We start from the raw sequence: 26,667 nt of genomic DNA on the forward strand, positions 1-26,667 counted from the left end.
TGCTCCTACCTGGATGGATTTCACTCCCTAGAGATAAAACAGAGGGACTCAGGGTGCAGCAGCAGCACAGAGCATGCAGAGGGAGGAGCTGAGCTGGATGGCAGAACTCAGCCCCCCAGCCTCTGAGTAAACGTTTTCCTGCTGCTGAGGGTGCAGGCGAACAAAAGCCCTTTCATCCCCTGGCACTACCACATCCCTATGGGCCCTGTGCAGATTTTTCTTCGTTTTCTACCCTTTGGATGCTTCCCCCCCCCCCCCCCCTTCCCTTCCCTTGCTGCACCTCTCCCCATCCATCACCCCCTGTCTGACCCCAGGAATGGTGGCACTGCTGGTTGTAACCCCACCATTGCCACCACTGCTCCCATGCAGCCGTGCTGAGCTTTTTGTGTCAATGTCCTGCAACTGTGCACCCCTCAGCAACCACGCTGCCCCAAGATGCAACCAAGCATCCCCCCATCTTGCTCCCCCCCATCAACCAACCACCCCATGCAACAGCACCCAGGGACTCCTTCTATAGCCTTTCATCACCCCTGCAAGCATGCAAGCCCTCCACCATCTGCAAGCACGCACCCCAGAACCTCACCAACCTCCACCCATCGTGCACACCCCCAGCCGCAACCACGTACCCCCAAACCATTCACCCCCTTGCAACCTCCCCTTTCCAACCTTCCATCCCCCTGTCAGCACGCACCGTCAAACCCCACATCTCCCTACACCCCGTGCAACCGGGTGCCCTCAGATCCTCCTCCTGCCCCTCGGAACCCCCCCATCCTTCCACGGGGGCGGCACCGGGCTGCCTACTCGCCGTACGCCCACCAGGGGGCGCCCTCCCACCGCCCTCTCCCCGCCCTCTCGCGGTGCCCGCGGCGGTGGCGGCGGCGGGGCCGGCGGCGCTGACGTCAAGGCGGAGCGGGGCCGCCGCTATTTGAGGTGCGGGGCGGGCGCTCGGGCCCCGCTGTGCCGGATCCGGGGGGCCCGAAGGAGGCGGCGGTGGTGGCGGTGGCGTCGGCGGCCGCCCCCGGCCCCTCCGCCCCGCCGCCGCCCTCGCACCATGCGCAGCGCCCGGGCGCTGCTGCTCGCCCTCGCCCTGCGGGTGTGCGCGTTGGACAGCGAGACTCCCTCCGGTGAGCGGTGCGGGGTGCGGGGGGGGGGGGGGTAACCGATGCGTGGTTCCCCCTCGGTCGGAGTTTGGGTGCCGGGGAGAGCGGTGGGTTTTTGGGTAGTACGGGGAAACTGAGGCACGTGGAGGGGGGTTCTCTCCGTTCCGGGTCCGGCTGCGCCGCGGTGTTGGTTCGCTGCGGTGTGGGGCTGAGCCGCTCTGCCGGGGAAACTGAGGCACGGGGCTGCGCTGCGCTGCTCGGGATGGGGCTGTGCTCGCAGCTCCGGGGGGGGGGGTCCGCGCCCCGGCGGTACCGCGTTGTGGCGGCTCACCGTGGAGGGGATCCGTGTCTGAAGCGCTGCGCTTTGGATGCTTTGGGGGGTCGTTGTGTTTTCCCCCGTCTGGAGCGGGGTTTGGGGCTGGAGGTGCCGCCCCAACCGAATTCGGGCTCAGCCCCACGCCGCCCCACTGCCTCATGCGCTGCCCGCCGGGTGCCCTTCCGACGGAGCGGGGATGCTGCGGTTCGGGTCGCTGCGCTCCCGCAACGCGCGGGGCTCTGTGTGCCTCCCCAACATCCCCGTGGGGCCGTTATTATTCCGCCCATCCCATCGTTAATCCCAGTGTCTGCTCCGCGCTGAGACTCACGCCCGATGCCCGTGGGATGCTCCGCGCTCCTCTCCGGAGCGCACAAACTTCGGTGCTTCGTTCCGATCGCACCGTGGCTGGGTTATCGCAGCAGGAGCTCTGGGGGGCATCGCCTCGGTGTCAGACACTACAGGGTAGCGAGCACCTGCTGCTCATCCCCGTAACATCGTTGCATCCCCGGAGCTTCGATGTGGAGGTGCTCCCCGGGATGCGCTGCTTGTCCCCCCCGACCCATTGGGGGGCTCCTCCAGCAGCATCCTGGACATACAGCGGCAATAAAATATGTAGCTTCGGAGCGTTCCCTAAAGAGAGGTTCCCACACTCGCAAAGCTCGGGATGGTGGCATTGGGGTGGGCTCGGAGGGGGGTGGGGGGAGTTTGGCCTCTCCGCTGACCCCGCATTGTCTGCGCCGAGTGAATGGGAGCGGCCGCGTTCCCTTTGTCGGGTGTTGGGGTCGGGGAGCGGAACAAATGCGTCCGCGTCGCTCTGTAACGGCCGCGTCCTCATCACGGGATAATGGGGGGGTGATGGAGCTTCGCATTCCCTGTGCTGGATCGGGGGCTGGCCTGGGTTTGGGGCTGTGCTGCTGGGGCTGTGCTGCCCTGCGCTGGTGCTGAGCATGGGATGGGTTTCTTTTTTTGCCTTCCTGCCTTTTCTTGCTGCGTTGTGAGGAATCTTTCCCTTGGCTGCTGTTCCATCTGCATTTCTTTGCTTTTTATGCCATGCTTGGTGCTGCTGAGCACTGGGACCGGCATCGGGGAGCTGCAGCACCAGGTAATGATGACCCCTCGCAGGGTCCCCGCATCCCAGGCTGCTCCAAAAGCTTACACTGCTGTCCCTGGGATGCAGCTCCATCCTCCTACACCCCCTGTTTCCATCTCTCCATATTCCCTTCTCCCCAGCAGCACTGGGGCACGGAGGGGCTTTTGCTGCCTGTGAAAGCAAAGCAGAGCCGGGGGATGTCAGAGCTCCCAGCTGGATGCAGTGCAGTGCTCTGTGTTGTAGGTGCTCCGATTCTGTTTCTGTCCCCCTCGCTATGCTTTGCTTTTGCTCCGGTGCTGCTCCCCCTGGTTGTTTTCTTGGGCTGCAGGCAGTGCTGGACCTGCCCTGCCATCCTGGTGAGTCACCTCCTGGCCCGCACTGAGCATTTTTTCCCTTATCCAAACTAAGGCAAACCTTCCAAATCTCAGCTTCCTGGGGAGCGTTCCCTGCTCACAGCCAGCAGGATCCAAGCCCTGGAAACCAGAGGCTCTGACCCCTGCCTGGGCAGCAGCCCCCCCTCCTCTCAGCCAGCCAATGGGGACAGTGTTTTTCCTCCAAATTGGGTGTTTTCCCCCCACTTAGCACCAGGAGGGAGCTTGCATTGCTCACAGCCACTTCTCAGCACAGTTCCCAGAGCCCCGAGAACCACTTTCCCCATAGACTCTGCTCCCCCTGCCTGCTGGTGGCACCCCTTAAAGGGCCCCCCCAGCTGTTTGCTGCTTTGCTGCCAGTAGCCACAAAGGGGTTAAGTGGCAGGAGCAGGTAAATCCCTTCCGCATGCTCGGAGCGGGGCTGGGGAGAGCCTTATCAACACAGCCCTGCCATCTGCCTGCTTAAACCTCCATAAATAAGCTTTTTAATAATCTATTATTAACATGCACTATAATTGTCTTATTAGACGTGTCTGGGAACCTTTAGTTGCTGCGTGATTAAATGTCACATTCCCAACCCTTCTCCTCCTCCTCTCCCAAAGGCAGCTGGAGGTTTTGCTCTGCAGCTGCCCCTGAGCACCATTCCTGTCCCTTGGAGCATTTGCTCCATGCTGTGGCACTCTCCCAATCCCAAAGCAATGACACTGGGGAAACAGAGGCTTTTCCCTCCGTGGTGAGAAGGATTCCCAACACTTCCCCCCCCCCCCGGGCTGATCTCCTTCTTGGCAGCCTTCAAATAAAGCCGTCCTGGAGACAGAGCGCTCTCTTTCCGCTGCAGATGGCCTCTTGGAGCCCTGCTCCGCCACTGCCTGGCAGAGCTGCATTTGGTTTCAGTGCTGGGACACATCCAGATGAGGGTCAGGGAGGTGCTGGGCCTTGGTTGCAGCTGCGGGGCATCCTGGGGACACGGGGCTGAAGGGCTGCTGTGGGCAGGAGGAGGAGGGTGAGGGCTGGCAGGCACCAGAGGCCCTTCCCCGCTGCTGCTCCAAGGGCGCTGGTGTTTGCGGAGCTGTTTCCTGGTGCACGGATCCAAAGTCCAACGCTGCTTTAAAGCTCAAGGCCAGCCCCATTCCCACCCATTAAGCTGGTGCTGGGGGCACGCAGACCCACTGGGTGTTGGCAGCGACCAGCTCTGTTCTTGCTGTGCACCGTGGGGTGCTGAGCACTGATTGCTCGTGGGCTGTGCTGCGTCCCCAACAGCAACCCGGCTTCGCTCAGCTCCTGCCTTGCATCGCATCCTGGTACACGCTCAAGGAGGTCGGCTTTTAATGCCCACCCGAAGCAGAGCTCACTCACCGCAGTGGTTGCGGGTCTCCCTGCCGTCCCCTTTCTGCCTGACCCCAAAGATGAGGATCGAGCATTACTTGCGCTCCGGACGCTGCGCTGTGCGCGGCCACCAGAGGGAGCGACGACAGCGGCCGCTGCAGCAGCGATGTCCCCGTGCGTGGGGACCCCTCGTGGGGCACAGAGCAGAGCGGTGCTGTGGATGGAGAGTGCAAATATTGCGGCCGGAGCGATGCTCTGAGTCTGTGCTGTGTGATGTAGCTTGAGAAAGAGCAGGGAATTGCCTGTCGTGGGGAGGCTGCGGCAGTGCACGCCTCACCCTTTGGTTTGGGAGACCCCTGTATGTGCCAGCAAGCTGAGCTGATTGCCCAGCTTCTGTGTGCGTGAGCTCTCATCATTAACTTAATGAGGGCTGTGGCTTGAGCTGCTGTTTGAGCCCCTCCACCTCGACAGCATGAGGGGACCGCAGTGACCTGATCGTGGTAACAAGACTGCTGTCCCTGCAGTGCTGCTGGTTTGACCAAGGCAATGGCATGGAGCCTCCAGGCTGTCTGAGCCTCACGCGTGTCCCTGTGCCAGAGCCATCCACAGCAGTGATCCCAATTAGTACAGATAGGAGCTGCTCCAGCCCAGTGCTTTGCCTGCCCACATCCCATCATTGCAACTGGGGCACCGTGGGGGTGATGGCATCACAGGGATGGTAGCACTGCAGGGATGAAGTGCAGTGAAGTGCCTTTGGGGGCTGCCTGGGGTTTTCCTGTTGCTGCTGGAACCTGATGCACTAGAGGAGATGGAGCATCACATGGTGGATGGATGGATTGCAGACAAACAGCATTTCCTTGCTTGGGTGGATCTGGAAGTGCACAGTAGAGGATGCTCTGTGGGGTATGGCCACCTGTATGGGGCTCGTGTCTCTGCTTGGTTGTAGGGTATCCCATATTCCTCATGGGCCCTCAATGTGGCTCTGGCAGAGCCTGGAGAGCTTTTGGCTTGCTGGGAATCTTCAAAGACTTTGCTTGGCACAAAGCGAGACACCTAAGTGGTGGAGCCTGGGGTGGCTTAGCACCGAATACGAAGCATTTGCTATGTTCTGGGCTGGTCCATGTGGGGCTGCACCCATCAGCAGCAAGCAGAGATATCTCAGTGCCCCCTGCAGTTACCTGAATGAATGCTCTTTGCATAATGCCCAGGTATGGCTCGGTTCTGCAGGGGGATGGACCCCAGTGATCCCTGTGGGCAGAAGGGGCTGCAGTGCAGCTGCTGCCCAGTGCTGCCTTTTCCCAAGAGCTTTCCCTGTGCTGTTCACTTTTTGGGTTCTTATTTTCAGCCTAACATCCACCTTCTGCTTCCCTTTGCTACGTGATCACATCCCATTGATTTTGTTGCCCAGCCGACAGCAGTCCCGCTTCGCTCCAGTGTTAACAACATCAAAGTGAAGCAGCACATCTCCGTGCTGGAGAATTTCTGGTTTTATCAGCATTACTCATTGGGTGAATTCCCTTTTGCTGCCCAGCGTTTGCATCCCCAGCCTCGATGAGGTTCCCCACGTGGCCCATCCTCTGCGTGGGAGAAGCTGCTGAGATGTAACAGATTGAAGAGAAAGGAGAAGGGCAAAGCTGTGTGATGGCCGGGATGCACCCAGAGCTGCCGTGGCTCATTTCTGCCTCTCATCTGCCTGTCTGCAGCATAAAGCAGGGCTTGGGTCAGAGCTGGGGCTCAGTGCAAGGCTCGCTCTCAGCAGTGGTGTTGCTGCATCCCTGCTGTGTTTGAGCAGTTGGCTGCTGTGTGTTTGGGAGCAGAGCAGGGCAGCGCTGAGCAGACTGCTTGGCACAGCCCCCCCCCAGATCCCTTGTGTGTTCAGGAGAGAAGGGGAGTTCAGGTTTTTTTTTCTTTGACAAATGACACGGACCATTTGCAGAGCAAACCTGGCTCTGCAGACAGCGCTGCGAGCAGAAGGAGGGAGGTATTGAAAGCAATAAATAAGCCGTTGGGAAAGGCAGCTGAGGGCTCTGGTGGCTCCGGATTTACAGCGTGCTCATACCAGCACCTGGAGCTCTCTGCTTTGCATTGGGGCTGCTCCTGCTCTGCACGGCTCTCAGGATGCACATAGAGAAGGGAGACTTCCCCGTGGGCACCCATTGGTAACAGGGGGCAGGAAAGGCCAGATGACCTTTATTTTTTTGCCATTTTGTAACCCCCAAAGAGCAGGAGGAGCAGAGCTGTCAGCCCTGAGGCTTAATTGCACTGTGAGCAATGGATAACGGCAGGACAGGGGGTTTCCAAAAGCCTGCCTTCGTTTTCCTTCCTGCAGTGCAGAAGAGGCAGCCCCGACTTTGTTAATTAAGCGACGGTTAATTATGAAAGGGCTCATATTGCAAGCTCAGCGGCCCACAACCAGCCCCTTCCACGTTGCCTTTTCCCTGCACTGCATTGAATTCCCCCCCCTCCATTTCCTATGGGACCTGAGTGTGCTGCAGCATCTCAGCACCGGGCTCTGAGTTGTGGGTCCCAGCAGTGGTGGCTTTGCAGGTGGGAGCCATCAGGAGGGTCTTTAGCAACCCAGATGGATGACGTCTGCAGTTGGTTGTTCTCCCAGCCCTGTGCCAGGCGCTGGGGTTATCAGGCGTAAGTGACTTATTATGCAAATCCTCTCTCTTAATATCTGGCTATTCTCTCCTTGGAATTGCATTGGCTAAACCCCATGCGTTATTGGAGCTGCTAATGTTTACGCATTAGCTTCTTTGGCTAATATACAAGGCTTCAAGTTGCAAATTGACGTTCCTTACAGCTGAGCAAATTATTTTTCTATTAAACGCAGTATTTGAAATGATTTGGAGAAGCAAAACAAACTACTGGCAAGAATCTTAATGTCGCTGCTTTCCATGTCCTTCTAATCAGCTTTTATCGGGTCCAGGAAATGAGTGCGTTTGTTTTTAAAGACGTTTCCATTTGGCCAAAGTGGGCAATGAAGAGAAGCGGGGATTGGGGGGTTGTGGCAAGATCTGGTGTGTGTGATGCACGGAGCACTGAGTGTGGCTGTTGTGTTTGTGTCCCATGTGCTCAGCTCCCATTTGCTGGACTGAAGGGGCTTTTAAGCTACAGAGACTCCAGTTGGGAGGGCTGGGGCAGCATTGAGACAGAGGGGCTGCAGTGTGGGATGTTGTGCACCAGTTGGGTTGGGAGGAGGGGTGCTGCAGTGCACGGGCTGAGCTGCTGCAGGGAGCAGAGCGAGCTTGCAGGATGCATTCCCAATCCCCCGCGTCTGCTGCCTGCACGTGGGAGCTTCCTTCCAGCAGAGCCTGGAAATAGCACAGCCGGGTGCTGCTGTTGGGCTGGGAGCTGTTTGGTGACATGTGCTTGTGGCAAAGGAACGTGCAGCATCCCTGTGTGCTCCTGGGTATCCCTGCTACCGAGCTGCCACGTCCTGCTGCATGTCCCATCATTGCCATCTCCTGTTGTGGCTGGAAGGAACCTGGTGCCAGGTGGGGCTGACAGAGGGGCATGGGAGTGGGGAATCCCATCACCAGTGTGCCCGTGTGGGGTCCAGACCCACAGCACATTTGCCTTGCAGTTAAGGGCAGAACCCAGAGCATCTTACTCAGATGTACGTGGGAGAGACGTTGGCTGTTGCATTAACCACAGCTCAGGGCAGCCTGCATTTGGGGCACAGCCCTGTTTCTAAGGCCTCTCTTTGGCTGAGGTCAGTGCAGCATCAATGTGAGTCGCTGCGTTGGGTCCCCATCCACACATCCCTGGGATGCTCAATAACAACAAGGAGAAGCCCCTGGAGTCTGTCCCACAGTGTTAAACAGCAAAGGACATAATTAACATCAAGGCGAGAGGAGCACCGCCTCCATGCATGGAAGAGGTGGGCAGGCATGCCTGCTGCTCCGTGTTCTCTTTTCCTCCCTTCCTCTACATGGATCTGTCGTCTCTTCCCTCTCCATCCCCTGGGTTTCGGGGGCTGTCAGCTAATTTGGGCTGCTCCAGCATCATCTGGGATGCTCGGAGCTGTTGGCACCAGGCAGTCGTGCCCACGCTGATATTTTAATCTGCTCTTGCTGCTTGCTTCTCACCTCCTCCAGCTCTTGGAGCTGCTCCTTCCCTGGCACTGAACCAAGGCAGGGGCTGCTGCGGGGGCTTCTGTGTTTCCGTTTGTAAGCTTTGAGGAAGCGTCTGGGACCCAGAGCAGCTCCTGTGGAGCATGAGCTGCTGCTGCCAGCATCCTTTGGGTGGCTAACACCATCCTGGTGCTCAGTGGGTTGGGCACTGGGATGTGGGGGTCTGGGAGCTCAGGTGCTGCTGTGCAGTGTGGAGAAGGGGCTGCGTGAGCAGGGTGGTGGGGATGCTCTGTGGGAGCAGGGATGGGGGATCCTTCATGGGGACCACAGAGCCCTGCTGCTCTCTGGGATGGGGATTAAATCACCCCCACAAACAAATTGCTCCCACTTCAAATACTCACTCAGCAGACTGCAGAAGGAAAACACGTGCGCTCTTCTTTCCCCAAAATCACTTAGAAATCTCCCAACACTTTTGCATTTCTTTTTTTTCCTTTTGAAGGAATTGATCACATTTCTGCTTCTCCTTCCCATTGGGAGGCTGAGCCAGGTGGTGGGTGCTGTCAGATCCGGAGATGCTGCGATGGGAAGGAGCTGGGAGTGCATCCACACACAGCGCTGCCGTGCAGGGCTGGCACAGCACAAATGATCCTTTTAGTGAGAGGCTCTGAGAAAGCAGGCAGGCTCGGCTCCTCGGAGCTCTGAATGGGAGAAGATTCGCTTTTAGCCCTTCTAAATGAAGTTCCCTCCTTCTCGTGGTTCTTAGGAGGGAAACAAAGCTGGATGCTGAGGCTGGAGCGCTCCCCGGTGCTTTAAACGCTGAGTCTAAAGGGAGAGAAAAGCTCAGTTCTGTTCTCATGGATGTGAAGCGTTGGGAAGAATGACTTTATGCATAACTTGCAGTGATGGGCTTGGTAACCTGGCTGTTTTGGAGCTCTTTGAAGATCCATGAGGTCCCTGCCCTTCAGGCCCATGTGCCCCAGCACATGACCCATACAGGGGACCTTTGCCTTTCTCTCCCTGTTTGCTTTCTTGTTTCCTAATGTGCTTGCCCTCACCAGCCTGGAGGCTTAATTACTCCTGGAGCCCCAATATTGGTAATCATTGATTTTAGCAAAACAAATGGGGTGGTGTTAATGAGGCAGCCTGCAGCAGCAGCTCCCCAGAGCTCGTTTTCATGTGGATGGATGGATGGATGGATGGATGGATGGATGGATGGATGGATGGATGGATGGATGGATGGATGGATGGATGGATGGATGGATGGAGCAGCTTTGCTCCTGGATTTGTATGAGTGGGAGCATGGGGGCTGCCAGGTGTACCTCAATATCTTGTAGGGTGTAACAGCATCTGTCCCAGCTGACCTTCTGGGGGCACAGCAGCTGCTTTCCAAGGCTGATGTGCGTCTGTCTGTTCACAGCGGGCTGCACCTTTGAGGAGGACGACGACCTGAACCAGTGTGAATACAGCCAGGGTGAGGATGATGACTTCGGGTGGGAGTTGGTCCGCAGCTACATGATGCCACACCTGACAGCCGACCTGCCCCACGGTGAGTCCTCACCCCCCAAACCTAGAGCTGGTCATGTGCCTGGGGTGGGAATTGCCCCTTGATTCATCCTCCATCTCCTGGTTGGGATGCTGTTGTGCCCCATGGAAGGGTGTGATGAGCTGCGTTGGGCCTTAATGTGGCCTTGGGGATGCCCTGGGGGACACAGGACTTGAGGCTGTGCTGCAGGGAGGTGTACCCCCTGTATGGGCTTTCCTTGTAGCAGTGCCAGGATGGCAACTAAAATCCCTCCTTAAAGGCACCTCTGCTCTTTCCTTTCTGCTGTATTTGGTGGCTAGTGAGAAGTTTCCATCTCTAGGTGTCATGGGGAAGGGAGCAGTGTGCTTTTGGCTCTTGTGATACGGGCAGATGCTCGTGGCTGTGAGCTGCAGGCAGCCCTGACATCTCAGGAGCTGTGAGAGGAAAAATGCAGATGGAGATTTTTCTCTTTTAAAACTGCATCACTTTGAAGCCACTCGGTGTTACTTTGCAGGTCTGGCTTCTTGCTCTGATGGCTGGGATGGGGGGGACTGCTATAAGCCCCCATCCCTGGGCAGTGCCCTGGGTGACACTTGGGGGTTAGGGGGGTTGGTGCATCCCGGGCACCCAAAGCATCCTTCTGCTGCAGGAATAATTACAGATAATGGAGATAATTGCTTTAAACTGAGTTAACCTAATTTGTTCTTTGATGGGGCTTTTACCTGGGGGCAGCAAGACGGGAAGCGGAGCTGGGGAAGGGATGCTGGGGGTTGATGTCAGAGTCTCAAACCTGTAATTGGAGTTTCTGCTCAGTTTTCAGCTGCAATTTAAAAGCAGCAGCAAAGCATACCAGTTTGAAGCCAGGGGGCTTGCAGGTGGCTGGATGCTGCAGTGCTGGGGCTGGAGCCTGCAGCATGGCATGGTGCAACCCATGGGTGTGCAGGGAGGGGTCCCAGGCGCAGCGTGGGTCAGCAAGCAGTGGGTGGCACCTGTGGGGTGCTCAGCCCTTTCTAGGGGGCTCCCCAAGGTGCCCCCCAGCAGAAACACCGTCATGCAGCACCAGGATCTCTCCAGGGAGCACTTCACAAAGGAGTCTCGTGGTCTTGGATTAAAATGAGTTTTTCTTGGAGATCAGCCAGCTTCGAGGAGCACAGGATTTATTGGAGCGGATGCTGGCTGCTGGCCACCCGCCTCTCTTACCTTTTCTTCCCTCTTTCTTTTTGTTTTCTTGCTGTGTTTGTTTTTCCCCCCTTCTCTTTCCATCTTGACTCATCTCCCTCTTTCTCATAAGGGAGACGGATGGGGCTCTCCCACGTTGCAGTTGTGCTTTTTCAGCTTGTTTCTGGGCTGCAGCCCTGCGGCTGCGGAGCTGCTCTGCCCACACTTGGGCTGAAGATGGGCTGGGATTGCTGGAGTAACGTTGGGATCTGTTGGATGGAGCAGGTGCAGGATGGAGCACGGCTTTATGAGCAGCTTCTTTGGCTAAGTTTGCATTGCAAAGCATTGAAAAGGTTCCCCAGATGGAGAAGCAAGGCTGAACACCTTGCACAGGGACTCTACAGGGACAGGTCCAGGGCTTGCCATACACAGACTCCAGAGGCAGAGGGGATTTTGAAGCTCGGACCTCAGATGCTCCTTGCTCACAACTTTAACCTACCAATGTGCTGTTTTCATTTCCCATTGGGAACACAGCCAGAAACTTCTTTCTGTTTTCATTTGAAAGGTTATTTAGCGCTTTTAAGACTCTATTGTATCTCCACGGAGCAGTCGGGCTTCTCCTTGGAAAACCACCTGAAAACTAAATTGGATTACATTACCCGTGTCCTCCCAGGCAGAGGGGCTGCCTGTCCCATGGGGATGGCTTGTTACGAGGCGAGGTGACAGCCTGCAGGGCTGGCATGTCAATTAAAGCTGACCTTACATTGGATTGAACAGCAGAGAAAGGATTTACCAAACGAAGCACGGCATCGATCAAACCCTCTGCACTAATGGACACAGCACTGCTGGGGAGGGAAGGTTTCCTGGGGGCCTGCAGTTGTCCTGGTGGGTTGTGTCCCCTTCCCGTGGCTGCTGAAGATGCCCGTTTCATGATGAGAGGCTTGAGAATAATTCCCATTGTGCTTTTTGGAGTGGGTTTTTGCTGTGCTGCCAGCACATGGACGGAGCTCAAAAAGCACAGCTGTGGTACAGCACTGTACTCTGGCTGCCCGGCCCTGTGGCTCTGGGATGCTGCAGGGCAGGGATACAGCCTCTCTGCCTCCTGGGCTCTGGCTCTGCTTGAAGCAATTAGGAGGATTTTTAATTGCAAGCCCTGCGGGGCTGCACGGTGCTGGGACCGAGTGCTGCAGTCCCTGTGTGCTGGCATGGCCCCACTGCTGCTCCTGGGGGCACCCAGCTGTGCTGCCTTAAGAAATGGGCTGTATTGAAAAACAGCCAGAAACGTGCTGAAATTTGGAAGAATACCTGCAAGGAAACCCAGGGGCTGCTGAGGGATGTTGCACCCATCCAGCCTGTTAGAGCAAGGAGGAGCTCCTGAGCACGTGAATGTCCCCGTGCCTTTGCTAGGCTCACTGGGTGCCCACGGTGCTGCTTAGTGGGAGGACAGTGCGTGGATTCATGTAAATTAGCGGTGAGAGCTATTAATTATTAAGGGCCTGCTGTCAGGAAAACAATGGTTGACTTGGATAAACGGCCTGGCTTCGTTAGTTATAGCATGTGCAGTAATTAAAAGGGATGGAATCTGAACGATCTTGTCTTTGCTGGCGTGGGTTAGGGTCAGAGCTGGCCACGGGACCCTGGTGACTGTAGGACTCTGCTCCTCCATGGCTGGGTTCTGCCATGCAGCTTGCAGGGTGGGTGATGCATTTTGGGTCCCCTTTGGGTGTTCAGACCTTATAGGTGAGCATCGGCACCGCTGATGGCTTTGGGTTGCAGCACTGCCTGCTGGTGGGGGATCAAAGGCTCTGGGGATGGGGACAGCAGGATGTGGGCATCCCAGTGGGCTCGTTACGCTGATGAGCATTTTTATCCCCACGAGCACCTGCTGAGCACAGTTTAATATCAGCAACAACTGCGTGCTCAATGATACGAGAGAAATGGGAATTAAATGGGTCGGGTCAGGGTGGGGGCTCACTGCTGGAGCTGTGGGCATTAATGGGAAGCTGCAGTGTCTGCGGTGGCTTTGAAGCCATTAAGGGCTTGATGGCACGTGCAGTGGGATTTGGTGGCACAGGGGGACCGTCTCCCTCAGCCTTCCCTCATCCTCAGGGTCCCCCTGCTTCCTCCATGTCCCCACTCCAAGGCTGAGTGCAGGCACAGTTGCACGCTCTCCCTCCTCTTCCTTTCCCTCAGGCTCCTACCTGATGGTGAATGCCTCGCAGCACGCTGCTGGCCAACGGGCCCACCTGCTCTTCCAGGCACTGAGTGAGAACGACACGCACTGCCTGCAGTTCAGCTACTTCATGTACAGCCGTGATGGCCACAGCCCTGGCACCCTCAGTGCCTACGTGAGGGTGATGGGGGGCCCGGTGGGCAGCGCGGTCTGGAATGCCTCAGGTTCCCATGGCCGCCAGTGGCACCAGGCTGAGCTGGCCGTCAGCTTGTTCTGGCCCAGTGAGTACCAGGTGAGTCTTCCCCCGGACCCCTTCACCCCTTACAGACCCTATGTCACCTGCTATAAATGTGCCTTAACATCCCTTTGCTCAGGAGATGGGGCCAGCTCCAAAGGCTCGGTCCCGGGTTAGGGGACCGCTCCGCCGCGCCTGACCCCTCTGTTCGGTGCCACAGGTCCTCTTCGAGGCGGTGATCTCCAGTGAACGCCGGGGCTACCTTGGCTTGGATGACATCTTGCTCTTGAATTATCCATGCTGTGAGTGCAGGTGGAAGTTGGGGCTGCTGCTGCGTGGTGGGTGCTGCTGGGCTGGGATGCTCTTAGGGACTGTGAGCGCTGGGGTGCAACCTGAGCGTCCTGTTGTCACCGGGGTGCTGGAGGTCCCATCTCCATGGGCAGCCCTACCTCCATCACCAGCTGCTTCAGTTGTCATAGGGCCTCAAGGAAGTGCAGGCTCCTGCAGGGATGGAGGTCCTCCTCTAGGGGCATCTCTATGGGCTTCTTGGGGGGGATGACCCATGGCTGCGCTGTGCAGATGGGATTTCTTGAGCCCATCCATTATTTGCAGGAAGCTGCCAGTTCGGCTCCAACAGGGCAAGTTTGGGGGCTTCAATGGAGATTTGAGGTAGACAAGAGCCTCCTTAATCCTCTTTTTTTTGTTCCGTGGCAGCAAAAGCCCCTCACTTCTCCCGCCTGGGTGACGTGGAGGTGAACGCGGGGCAAAATGCCACCTTCCAGTGTGTGGCTGCTGGCAAGGCTGCCGAGGCAGAGCGCTTCCTCATGCAGGTGAGATCCATGCGTGGCGAGTATTCAGTCCTTGAGGGCCATGTTTGGTGGCTCTGAGTGCCACACTGAGCCCTCCTCATGCCTTTCTCTTCCCCACTGAGCAGAGGCAGAGTGGCGAAGTGGTCCCTGCTGCCTCCGTGAAGCACATCAGCCACCGGCGCTTCCTGGCCACCTTTCAGCTGGATGAGGTGTCCAAGGGCGAGCAGGACCTGTACCGATGTGTCACCCAGTCCAGCCGTGGCTCTGGGGTCTCCAACTTTGCTGAGCTCATTGTGAAAGGTGGGTGCCCACTGTCGTCTCTATGCACTCATGCCCACTGCACTCCTTCTCACTCCTGATTCTGGGGGTGTCAGGGCACTGAGATTGCATTAACTTGCTGCTAACATAAGTCAGTATGCAGTGGCTCAACATAAAACTGGGGCACTGTCTTCCCCACTGGCCTTAGTTCATTGATTCTTAATTGTGGCTGAGGGGAATTAATTCATTCCAATGAAACTTTGTGGCACCTTTGTGCATCTTCTACAAACAAGATTTGGTCATATGAAATCTCGATGCTTCCAGGACTGTTAGAGAGATGCAGAGCATACGGCACAGGCTGATATTTAATGACTAGTTTGTGTTCAATACTTCGGTGCCATTCCCTTATCACAGAGGACAAGTTTTGCTTGTCCTTTGGGCATGCATGCTCCAGCTTTGGGATGGGGTCGGATGCTCCAGCTCCTTCTCTCTCTTCCAGAGCCCCCAACACCCATTGCACCCCCCCAGCTGCTGCGGGCTGGCTCCACCTACCTCATCATCCAGCTCAACACCAACTCCATCATCGGCGACGGCCCCATCGTGCGCAAGGAGATAGAATACCGCATGACCTCAGGGCCGTGGTCAGAGGTGCACGCTGTCAACATGCAGACCTACAAGCTCTGGCACCTGGATCCTGACACAGAGTATGAGATCAGTGTCCTGCTGACACGTCCTGGTGAAGGGGGCACAGGCAAACCGGGACCCCCCCTCATCAGCCGCACCAAGTGTGCAGGTGGGTTGGCTCCTTTCTGGGAGCTTGTTTTATTGCCCCTGTGCTGTGCCTTGTAACCCTGAGGGGCTGGCTTCTGACATTGGTAGAGGAGCAATGGAGATGCAAACCCTTAGCAGGGTGCTGCAGCCAGGAGCGTTTCTCCCAATTGATTCTTATAAGTGCTACAAGTAAGCCTGGGTTTCATGAATACCTCCAAGCTGATGACAGACGCTCGGTGTTCAATTTCCAATGGTCTCCACCTCCAGTCCAGGCTTCTAATGCTCTTCCTGTGTGATACAAGCATGGATTTCACTCCCAACCCAGCACATGGTGGGATTAAGCAACAGTGGTTCTTCTACCAGAGAAGTGGCTGCATCTCAGTCACCAGCACCACATCCTTCTGGATGTGCCAGCCTGCATTCTGCAGCATCTCTGGACCAGCCCTTGGTAGCAGTGGGCTTTGCAGAATCTGATCCAAAAGGACCCTGGAAGAATCCACTTAGAGGATAAATGTGCCCTGGAGCAACAGAAGATGCCCAGTGCTGTCACCGATGTTTGACACTGTGCCTGTGTCCATGCAACTGTGTTAGCAACTGTGAGCAGGGGTGGCTTGGCATTGGCACTAATTGCATGGATATATTCAGTGATGTTGGTGCCTGCAGACATCCTCGTTAGCTGAGCTCTTGCTGAATTGCTATTCGTATCTGTGTGTGTTGGCCTGGGGATGCTGGGCTGGCTGTTCCCTGCTGATCATTTAAATGCACTGGAATAAGGAGATGTGTTCTTGATGGGTGGAGAAGATGATAGGTTGGTTGCTGAGGGTGATGGGGCTGAGAGTCTTCATTGTGCTAACAGTGGCACCAGAGCTGAGTCCTTAAACCAGGCATAGAAGGGACTCAGGCTGGGAGTTCATTAACCGCCATCTCAGTTGCAGTGTTGGGAGCCACATTGCCGTGCTCCCAGTGTCCCATTAATGGGTGAGGAGGAGCGGATGCAGTGCTGGTGGCCTTGGAAGTCACAGGATAGTGAGGTGGGAAGGGTCCATTTAGCTCACCCTGCTCCAGCAGGGCTACCCAGGTCCACATTTGAGAATCTCCAAGGGGGAGACTCCACAATCTGGGCAATGTGAGGCAGAAAATTGGGACCCGTTTTGAGCCATACTCTCACTCTATGAAGCCTTCCTCTCCACGCAACTGAAGCAAGGTGAATTCTGCTTTAGCTTAAACACTTTGAGTGATGTGTTTTGGTCCCATTCTCTCCCCGGCAGAGCCCATGCGAGCCCCCAAAGGCCTGGCTTTCTCCGAGATCCAATCCAGGCAGCTGACACTGCAATGGGAACCTCTGGGCTACAACCTGACCCGCTGTCACACCTACAGCGTCTCGCTGTGCTATCGCTACCTGCTGGGCAGCAGCCTCAACCAGACCTTCCGCGAGTGCGCCAAGATGGAGCGCAACGCCAACCGCTACACCATCAAAAACCTGCTGCCCTACAGGGACATCCACGTCAAACTCATCCTCTCCAACCCCGAAGGCCGCAAGGAGGGGAAGGAGGTGACGTTCCAGACGGATGAGGATGGTAAGGCCACGTAATAATGGGTTTGGGAGGAACGCTGTGGGTTGGTTGGGTTGTGATGGGGCTGTGTCTACCCAGAGAAGTCCCCGTCCTGTAGCATTTCAGCTGTGCCCCATGCAGTGATGCCCACCTCAGCTTGCGCCCTCATTAATCCTGTATTGTGGAATTAAAGCCTTGCAGCAATAGCAGCAATGATCAAAGCTTTGCACTTAGGTAACTCCTTTCATCTGCAGAGCTTGGGCTGATTAAGTTGGCTTTGCTGGGTGTCTTGGTGAGCACTGTGAACTGGAGGTCAGTGTGTTCCCAGCACAGCTTCGATCAGCTTCCCTGTGCTTTTCTCCCACTAACTTTGCCTTTGAGTTGCATATATGAGCCCTTCATGTAAAGCCAAACTGTTTGTCTTTCCCTGCTTTCTGAGACCCAGCGCCCTGTCCAGGCACCAAGAAAAGGTTCATACCCTTCAAGCAAACCTGGCCTGGGTCTTTAGTCCCACATCAGTCTCTAAATACTAAAACCAAAGTGATTTCTGCATGCATCCCATCATCACGCTGCGTCCTTAGACCTGAGCCTGCTTAGCCACCAGCACCCAACTCTGTGCTCCTGAAGCCTTTTATATCTCTAATTGCTTCAGCTGTTTTCACTGTGCTGTGACTGCCGCAGCTGCTTTCTTATTGTATATTAATACAGTAGCTCCAGATGTTTTTGTTGCTGTACTGTAATCACTCCAGATGCTTCTCACTGTACGTTGATTAAGCAGGGCTGGCTGCTTCCCCCTTGGACTGAACTTTGTACAGTGAACTCTCTCCATCCCAGGAGGAATCGACGTATCTTTGGGTTTATAGATGCACTGCAAATGTTACAAGTGGGTTTGGCCCAGCTAACCCTATTCAATTTATCTATGTTAGATATTCAGTTTGTCTAAATTAGCTAATGACAGGGTGTGAAGCTCAGCTGCTGCAGCTCCTGCATTTCCATGGCCAGGGCAGTGTAGTGTCTCTGAGCAGCCACCTCACTGTGTGATGGGGACATTCCCACCTTATGCTCTCCATCTCCATGGGACTGGGGTGTTCCCTGCTGTTTTTGAAGCAACCAGACCTGATAGGGATGGGCTGAATCTTTCCCTCTCTGCACATTATGGCTTGGTGACGATGATCTGAGTTACCAGGGCTGGGTGACAAGTGGCCCAACATGCAATTAAGAGGAGATGGTGAAGACTGAATAATAGAACCTTGGATTGTGTTTTATTTGAGTCTTTTGTGCTTTGTTTGCATCGTCTGTTTGTGCATCACTGGGGCTTCTCTTGGTAATTACAGGCCTGTCAGGCTCACTTCAGTGCCTGGCAAAATTATGGAGAAGATTATTGTGGGAGTTATTGAGAAACATCTGGAAGGCAGCACAGCATTGGTCAGAACCAACATGGGTTCATGGGAGGAAGGTCCTGGTTAATGAACTTAATCTCCTTTTATGGCAAGGTCACACGCCCTGTTGACCGAGGAAGCAAATTGATGTAATCTATGGTAGGGTTCTGCACGGCTCCATTTTAGGGCTGCTGATTCCCTGGTTTTCCTTTCTTCCCTCACAGCAGAGCGATGTGTTGATGCTGCAGGGAGCCAGCTCTTTCTCTTGCTGGATGCAAGCCAGAATAGGTGCAAATACAAGTATATGTGTGTGGCAGAGGGGTTTGCACACTGCTGGGATCTGCTGTCACCAGCGCTAGTGGTCATCCCGGTGTGTGCACCAGCTTGTCCCTGTTGGTGTGCACACATCCTCATGCAGTTGGAGCATTTCCCAAATCAGCAGAGAATGGTGTTGTAATTAGTGCCTACAACCACTGCAGAGCACACTGTCCTCTGCAGGAAACCAGAAGCATGCACAGAGCTTCGTCTTCTCTAAGGCCAAGGGTACTGATGAGAGGGATGCTCACAGCCCTTGGCAACGTGACCATGGTGGTCCTGATTAGATTGACTTGTGAATCAAGTGGAAATGGTATGTTTGCATGGTGGGAAGTGTGCAGATCAGAAGGCAGTCCCTCTCCTTGGCTGTATAATTAGATCTGAACAAAAGCTGCAAAAAAAAACCATAAAGGGAAGACGGGAAGAGCTGGCATCTGAGTGGAAGAGGCACATGTGAGGTTGCCTGGCTCCACCTACCCGGACCCAAATAGCAGAGCTCAGCAAAGCTATGCTGAATGTAATGCTCTCGGTGATATCTTGCCTGGATTGTGTCCCACCTGAGGGCTGTTCCCAAGGTAATAACTGCTAATGATGGTTCTCACTGTGCCTCCAGCATCCTGGTCCCACGTGAGCTATGCTGGTTTTCTGGTTTAAGTGGGTTTAATTGCTCTAGCAATTGCTTGCAGCAGATGCTGCTGCTTGGGAATAATGGTCTTGGCTGAACAATTGCCCATCCTGCCCTTCTTAACAACCCCCTTGGGTTGGGGGTGGGGGAAGGATGATAAAAGAAAGCCGTGGCAAGTAAGTGAATATCAATCCTGACACCTTCAACCCTATTATTTGTAGCTGTTGGTGGTGGTGTTAGCTAGTAGGGAGAGCTGGGGAATGGTGAGCCCTGTTGCTGACGGCGGAGGAAGGCTGCACTCAGAACAAACCCAAGTGGAACTCATCCTAATCCTTTTCCTTTCCCAGTGCCTGGTGGCATCGCCTCGGAGTCACTCACCTTCACCCCTCTGGAGGACATGATCTTTCTGAAGTGGGAGGAACCCGTGGAGCCCAATGGCCTCATCACGCAGTACGAGGTACGTCCTGAGCCCTGGCACCTCTGATACCCACAGGATGATCAGATTGCTGCAGGGAGGAAGGGAGCATGGATCCAGCCCACTGAAATCCTCCTGACTGCAGGGTTTCTCTCCTGGGTAGCCTTGCTTTCAGTGCCAGCTCTGTTCTCCAGCAGCAGCTTTTCCAAACACAGTTCACTTTACCCCAAAACACAAGCGCAGGTATCAATAATCCATGTGGGTCTCTTCCAACTTGGGCTATTCTGTTCTGTGACGTTCCCTGTAGTCCTGCTCACTCATGATGCACTACCCTGTCCTTCCAGATCAGCTACCAAAGCATTGAGTCCTCTGACCCTGCAGTCAATGTGCCCGGCCCGCGACGCACCGTCTCCAAGCTGCGCAATGAGACTTACCACGTCTTCTCCAACCTGCACCCTGGCACCACCTACCTCTTCTCAGTGCGTGCCCGCACAGGCAAGGGCTTTGGCCAGACAGCACTCACTGAGATCACCACCAACATATCTGGTAAGTGCTGTTTAATCTGGCTCTGATTGCTTCTGAGGGGTCTGAGGGGTTCCCCTCCTTCCTTTGGGGGTGCATTGTCCTCAGGGTGATGTTTGTGCCATGCCCGGGGTTGGGTGAGTTCCTATCTTGTAAGCACACAGGGCCCATCTTAAGGCTGGAGTGTTTGGGTCCTGTGAAGGCTGTGCCCTGTGCTGTGTGCTGGGCCTGTGGCATTAAACCTCTCACTGCAACCCCCAGGTCCTCTCCAAAACTCAATGCTTGCTCAAGAACTGAGGGAATTTCGTATGTGCCTCAGTTTCCCCATGCGGGCAGCCCTGCACACACAGAACTGCTGCTCAGTCCCACCTGCTCTCTTTGCAGCTCCCACCTTTGACTATGGGGATATGCCATCACCACTGGGCGAGTCGGAGAGCACAATCACAGTGCTGCTGCGACCGGCACAGGGCCGGGGGGCTCCTATCAGGTAAACAAGGGCTGCAAGGGGCTGAGGGCATAGTGGGAAGGGCAAGGGCATCCTTGCAAAGCTAACCTGCGTCTTGCACCTTCCACCCACCCAGCACCTACCAGGTTATCGTGGAGGAAGACCGGCCCAAGAGGATCAAGCGGGAGCTGGGTGGGCAGGAGTGCTTCCCGGTGCCGCTGACGTTTGATGATGCCATGTCTCGTGGCTCTGTGCACTATTTTGGGGCTGAGCTGCCTGCCAGCAGCCTCACTGAAGCCAAGCCCTTCACTGTAGGAGACAACCAGACCTACAGTGGCTACTGGAACCCACCACTGGAGCCCAAGAAGGCTTATCTCATCTACTTCCAGGCCATGAGCAACCTCAAAGGGGTGAGTAGCTGTGCAGCTCTCTGGGTCTCCTTGGGGATGCTGGTATATCTAGTTTGCCACCAGCTGCGTGGCATCCCAGTGGTCCTGGGAAGTGGGGCTTGCTTTGGGTCCTTCTGCTGGCTGCTCACCCTTGGAGCCCACACTGTCTTGTCTGGGAGCTGCCACCCAGGGCCTTGGGGACATGTTGGGAGCACAGCTGGGTGCTCCCCATCCTCCTCACAGGCTGGGCATCCCCTGGGACATGTGTTCTCCCTGCCTGGGCCTGGCTGCTGAGTCTGGAGGGGTCCAACTCAGCTCCTGCTGCTGTGGAACAGACCCACTTTCCCAGAGGGTAATCATCGGATAGAAAAGAATGATTTGGGAGCAAAGAGTTGTCAACGTATTCCTGGGCCACCAGTTCCTTGGCTTAATGGCACCAACACGTGGATCCATCTGTCCTAAGCTCTGCTCTCTGTCTGGGCTGATTTCTTCCAAGGACTTGCAGGAGACTCTTACCATCCTCACGTGCTTCAGCAGACCCCTTTCCAGCTGGGGCACGAGCTGCCAAACACGAAGCAGTGGAACCATGGCAGCATCCTCATCTCAGCTCCTGCACAGATCCACGCATTGGCTGGCAGCTTGCTTTTTGCAGGGAGGGATGTGAATTTTGAATCCTTCTCCGCTGGGATCTTTCACACCTCGCTGGGTTGTAATTAGAGCTGAGACAGGCTGCTGCATCTCGGCTCTGGCTCGCTCGGGCACTGCTGGATGATAACTGGTGCTTTACAGCCTTCCTGCTGGGAGCCAATGGGTTTACCCTGGCTTCTGTCAGACACTGAGAGAAAGCTGCATCCCAGCTTGAGTTTGCCATGGCTCTCGGGCCAGCTGGACCACAAAGCAGGAGAAACCAGACCTGGAACTCTCTGGGATTGCAGCACTGTGCCAGCTGCCCCAAGCACTTTGTGTGGGCAGATTTTGGTGTTGGGCTGCATGGATGGAGCAGATTTGCCAGCGCTGGTGTCCCAAGGTGCCGGAGGAAGCTCAGAGAGGAGAACTGCAACAACAGTGGATTTTTTTTCCCACCAGAAATCAAACACATCAGAAGATGGAATATTTTAGCTGAACTACCAGCACAAATACTAAGATTATTGGACAGCTGAGCTTGAAGCGATCATGGCAACATTAGCAGCACGTGCTGAGCACCAGGGATGGAGTGTGAAGACTTTGCTGAATGACCTGGGATGCTTTGGCTGCAATCTTTAGCTTACTGGTGACCTGCACATTCTCCAAGAGCTCACTCAGGACCTTCCCTTTGCACACCGCTGAGCTTTGTTGCCCTGGTTAAACCAAAGGATGTTGGTATAGGAGATGGTGGGGACAGATAATTCAGCAGTGGGTGCTTCAAATCGATTGGAAACTCCTTCAGTTTGAGGGCAAAAGCAAGCCAGGTTTACATCCAGCCAGCTTCTGACTCCCCATCTCTTTCCTCTGCAGGAAACCCGGCTCAACTGTATCCGTATTGCTCGTAAAGGTAAGCTCCCTGCTCCTGCTAAGCTCCTTGCTCACAGCAGCTAGATTTCTTCTGCTGTGGCTGCAGACCCAGAGTGCTGCCCTGAGATCAGGGAGTGAATGATGGTTCATTACAGTTCAGTCCCATAGTGCTGGGAGGAAGCGTGGTTGGTGCTTGCTTTCTTATGTGTTTAGTTTTTCCTCTTGCTAGTGTTTTGCTCTGATGCTGTATTGTAGTGGCTGTTGTAGGATGAGGCTGGTTGTGCCCCAGGGATCAGGAGGCAGAGGGATGTGCTTGAGGCACTGCGGATCTCCAGGCTGTGCAGAATCAAGTCCCTTTGTGTCTCAGATGGGATAAAACATGCAGAGCATCTCATGGGGAAAAATTACAGGGAAGAGACTTGGGTGTTGTTGGGCTCTATGCTACAGCATCCTTTGCATCCTCTGCATGTAGTAGAGACAGCACAGTGCGTTACATAGAATTCACATAACTTGATGCAGTGATATCTGTGAGTCCCTTCCAGCTCAGGATATTCTGTGATTCCATAATTCCACAGGGTGCAGCAAGGCTTGTCTGCCCATGGTCTGAACATTGACACAGTGTGTGTGCATCCATCCTGGTGCCCAAAGGAGCACTGCTTGCTTTCTTTCACCTCCTTGTGTTTTCCCACCTGACACTGCCACTTGGTTTTACATCCATTACTGTGTGGGAAGCAGAGGAAGGTGCCCAGCTGGCTGGGGGTTACAGGAGGAAGCTGAGCAACTGAGCTTCTCATGCTTTCAACCCTGACAGCTGCCTGCAAAGAGAGCAAACGGCCTCTGGAGGTGTCTCAGCACTCAGAGGAGATGGGGCTGATCCTGGGGATCTGTGCTGGTGGGCTCGTCGTCCTCATTATCCTGCTGGGAGCCATCATTGTCATCATTCGGAAAGGGTAAGGAGACCTGCGCATCCATCTGGTGGGGTGCATTGCTAACTGGAGGTGACTGGGAGCCCCACTGCTGTACTTGGTGGACTCCAGCTCCTCCTCACGGACAAACTGATGGCAGTAGTTGGGATCTGTGAGATTTCTTCACTTGCTTCCCCTGCCACATCCAACCCATACCTGTCAGATAGCCTGAGGAGGGGCTGACATTCACCCTGTCTGGGTAGCAGGGAAATGCTGACCATCCATGGGTTGAAGGCACGGAATAAATCCATGCAGCTGCAGTGAGAAGGGCACAGCTGGAGGTGACCCTGGGAACCGAGGTGCAAAGTCCTGGGATGCTCCTTCACCCTTGAGACTGTGCAGCTTCAGTCCACAGTCACTCTCCTCTGTGTTTTCTGGTCTGTTACTGCTTTGTGCAGCCTTGTTAGTTCTGTATGGGCTGAAATGCTGCTGCATGGGGGATGCTGGGGCAGTGCTGAGCCTCACTGTCCCCATCCCTGTCCCTCTGCTTGAGGGCGATGGGAGCAGCCCCATCCCCTGGACAGGGGGAGATGCAGGTGCCTGCATAAGGTATGGATGCTCAGCCACCCCCACTCTGCCTGGACTCATTTTAATGCAGAAATACCTCTTGTAGTAAAACACGAGCAGTTACATGCTGAGCCCTTCCAGCTTTTCTGGCTCTAAATGAAACATTCCGATTCATTTGTGTGCTGGAGGGGAGCTTTCCCAACACTCACCCCTTGGGGACCCCAAACTCCTCTGCCCTCCCATGGGCTGGGGGTCCCTTTGCTCTGTGATTAGGGATGGGATTGTGGCCATGCAGCTGTTGGTGGGGAAGCTCAGTGGGATGGGAGGGAGGAGGATGAGGGCTTTCTGGGACACTCAACCCCAGGAGCGCTGGGGATACAGCCACTGCTTTTTGCTGAAGTGCAGCACCCTGGAAAGTGGCCTTTTACTGCGGGGGGCCCAAGGCAGCACTGAGCCGTGGGGGGCATTAAAAGCAAGGCTGGCATGGCAGGGGAAAAAAAGGGCAGCAATTAAATGCTGTCCTCGTGCAGAGCTTGGGAGCGATGGGAGGAAAGTATGCTAATGGCCAGGGGGAGCGAAACAACCGCAGCCCGTGCAGATCTGCAGATCTCTTTATGGCTTTGTTTGCCTTGAAGGATTCACTCTGGGTTGTGCCAGCTTGAAAGCAAGGCTGTGGTGTGGTCCCATCACCACTGCAGCACTGTGAGGTGTGCATGATTGGCTCCTTGCCTCCCTGTGCACGTGGTGCTGGGCTTGTTCTGGATGGAGCAAATGCTGGCGGTGCTGATGCATTTGAAGCCCTTTTGGTTCTTCTGAGTGGTGCTGTTGGGCCAGCAGAGAGAAAACCTCTGTGTTTTCCATTGCCCTTTTGCTTTGGTGTCCCAGCGTGAACTGGCAGAAGGGGCCACAAATTAGACCCAGCGTTTGAGGATACGAACATGGAGCTGTTGGAAGCTGGGATTAGCTCATCAATCTCCTCCGGAGCGTTTTGCTGTTGGAAAATGCTGATGTGGTGGAATGGAAATGTGCCCCCAGAATCCACTCGTCTGTAATGAATGGTGACAGCAGGCATAGGCGACCCTGGCCCCATGTCCCCTGATGGGGAAAAACAGCCCCACCTCCCTGGGATGGCCTGAATTCTCAGCACGTTTGCTGCTCAGTCTCAGGAAACATGAAATATCCCCTGGGCACCTCTCTGACCATGGGAGCTACAGGAGCCGGTGCTCAGGCTGTGCTGCCAAGATGCCTGGACTGCTATGGATGCAGCCAGGGTTGTTTCTGATGTGCTTGATTTTTCTGAGCACGGAGCTGGGCTGAAGTCCCTGATGCTTTGTACGACAGCTCAGGGCTCCCCAGCAATAACTCATTGCTGTTAGGACGCGTGCAGCCCATTACCTGCTCTCCAGGGCTTGCTGCCAGAGACAGGGAGGAGCTGCCCTCAGCTTTCATCCCATGATTTGAGGCAGTGCAGAAGGAGGGCGGCTCGTGTGGGTGGGCTGAGAGGATGGGGACCCTTCTGAGATGCTCGTGGTGTGCGGGTGCCCGCCTATTCTGTGCTCTCCTTCCCTGCACGCTGCCCTAGAGCCCCACTTTCTCCATCAAAGAAAAGCTGCTTGTGCAATTTGTGCCATTCTCTTTGTTTGCACGCTTGCCAGGAGGAACTACTATTCTTACTCCTATTACCCGTAAGTAATTGTCATTCTCTCTCTCCTCCTTCCCTCCTGCCCCCCTTGCTCTGCTGCTCTCCACTCCAACAAGTCCTTTTCTTTGTCAAGTACATCTTAAGGGCCTCTTTGGCTTGGGAAAATAATGCTTCTGAGCTCATTAGGACGGAAGGCAGTGTAAGCAGAAAGGGTCAGATACCCAGCATGGCTGTGCTCCTGCTGAGGTGGCCAATTCTGCTTGAATTCAAGGTTTTGGCAGCATCTTGCAGTGTCTTTTCCCCACTTCTATGAGGTCACTCAGGTAGTGTGGGTTCGGGTCTCCTGCATGTCCTGCCCAGGGGAAATAAGCTGTCTTGTGGCCCCAGATATGCCAAACCTTGGGAAGCTGGGTCTGGGGTCTGGCAGCGATGCTGGTTCATTGCTGTCCTTTTGCATCTCTCTGCAGCAAACCTGTCAACATGACCAAAGCAACAATTAATTACCGCCATGAAAAGACACACATGATGAGTGCCATCGACCGGAGCTTCACGGACCAGAGCACGCTGCAGGAGGATGAGAGGCTGGGGCTGTCCTTCATGGACACCCACAACTACAGCAACCGTGGTAAGGATGAGGAGCTTCAGCATTGCCATTGCTATGAGTGTCAGAGCAGCTGTGTGCCCTGCTTGGCCCTTTGGCTCTGACCACAGCTATGCATGGCTGTGGGGCTTGGAGGGTTAAAGAGCCACAGCCTTCCTATCAGAGGGAGACTGATAACTGAACACCCACTGGAGTATGTGACTCGGCACTGATTTAGTTGTAAAATAACTCGTTCAGTGCCTCAGTTTCAAACATATGCTAATAACATCTGTTACAGTAACTCCAAGATGCTGCTTTACACACAGCCCTTCTCCACCGATGCTGGATTAATATGATTCCTGGCATTGTCTCGCAGACAGTAGAAGCCCAGAGGGCAAACTTTTCCTCCTTTTAATACATCTGTATAAGCGTATTATTTTTCAGTTACTGTCCTACTGGGGCTCCTCGAAACACTCATAGCCAGGCTGGTTTGTACTGAGATTTTTCTCCATCTTGGAGCTAGAATAGCCAGCCGTGCTGTGTTTCTTATGGGAGTGGGGCTGTAGAACTGAATCCTGCTCCCACCTGGGCTGGGGCTGCTGTCCTGCTCTGCTGCGTGCTGCTCCCTGCC

The 26,667-nt window shown here is 55.1% G+C and overlaps 1 protein-coding gene across 6 annotated transcripts in view; it reads left to right on the forward strand.

Moving 5' to 3' along the window:
• The first annotated feature begins 938 nt into the window (after window positions 1-938).
• The window catches only part of PTPRU (protein tyrosine phosphatase receptor type U), a 42,163-nt gene continuing 16,434 nt past the window's right edge, over window positions 939-26,667 (forward strand). For 2 of the 6 annotated variants that reach the window (XM_072355413.1, XM_072355414.1), the window contains exons 1-16: window positions 941-1,124; window positions 9,700-9,828; window positions 13,156-13,427; window positions 13,591-13,672; window positions 14,085-14,200; window positions 14,305-14,479; window positions 14,937-15,230; window positions 16,477-16,785; window positions 19,428-19,537; window positions 19,840-20,041; window positions 20,402-20,504; window positions 20,599-20,872; window positions 22,346-22,382; window positions 23,154-23,292; window positions 25,470-25,499; window positions 25,924-26,081. In XM_072355413.1, the coding sequence (XP_072211514.1) occupies window positions 1,052-1,124; window positions 9,700-9,828; window positions 13,156-13,427; window positions 13,591-13,672; window positions 14,085-14,200; window positions 14,305-14,479; window positions 14,937-15,230; window positions 16,477-16,785; window positions 19,428-19,537; window positions 19,840-20,041; window positions 20,402-20,504; window positions 20,599-20,872; window positions 22,346-22,382; window positions 23,154-23,292; window positions 25,470-25,499; window positions 25,924-26,081 (2,503 nt within the window). In that variant the 5' untranslated portion in view covers window positions 941-1,051. Of the gene's footprint in view, window positions 1,125-9,699; window positions 9,829-13,155; window positions 13,428-13,590; window positions 13,673-14,084; window positions 14,201-14,304; window positions 14,480-14,936; window positions 15,231-16,476; window positions 16,786-19,427; window positions 19,538-19,839; window positions 20,042-20,401; window positions 20,505-20,598; window positions 20,873-22,345; window positions 22,383-23,153; window positions 23,293-25,469; window positions 25,500-25,923; window positions 26,082-26,667 lie in introns of all 6 variants that reach the window. The other 4 variants (XM_072355415.1, XM_072355416.1, XM_072355411.1 and 1 more) reach the window with 3 other exon arrangements.

Source organism: Excalfactoria chinensis, chromosome 22 (genome assembly GCF_039878825.1).
Source record: "Excalfactoria chinensis isolate bCotChi1 chromosome 22, bCotChi1.hap2, whole genome shotgun sequence".
Taxonomy (NCBI): Eukaryota; Metazoa; Chordata; class Aves; order Galliformes; family Phasianidae; genus Excalfactoria; species Excalfactoria chinensis.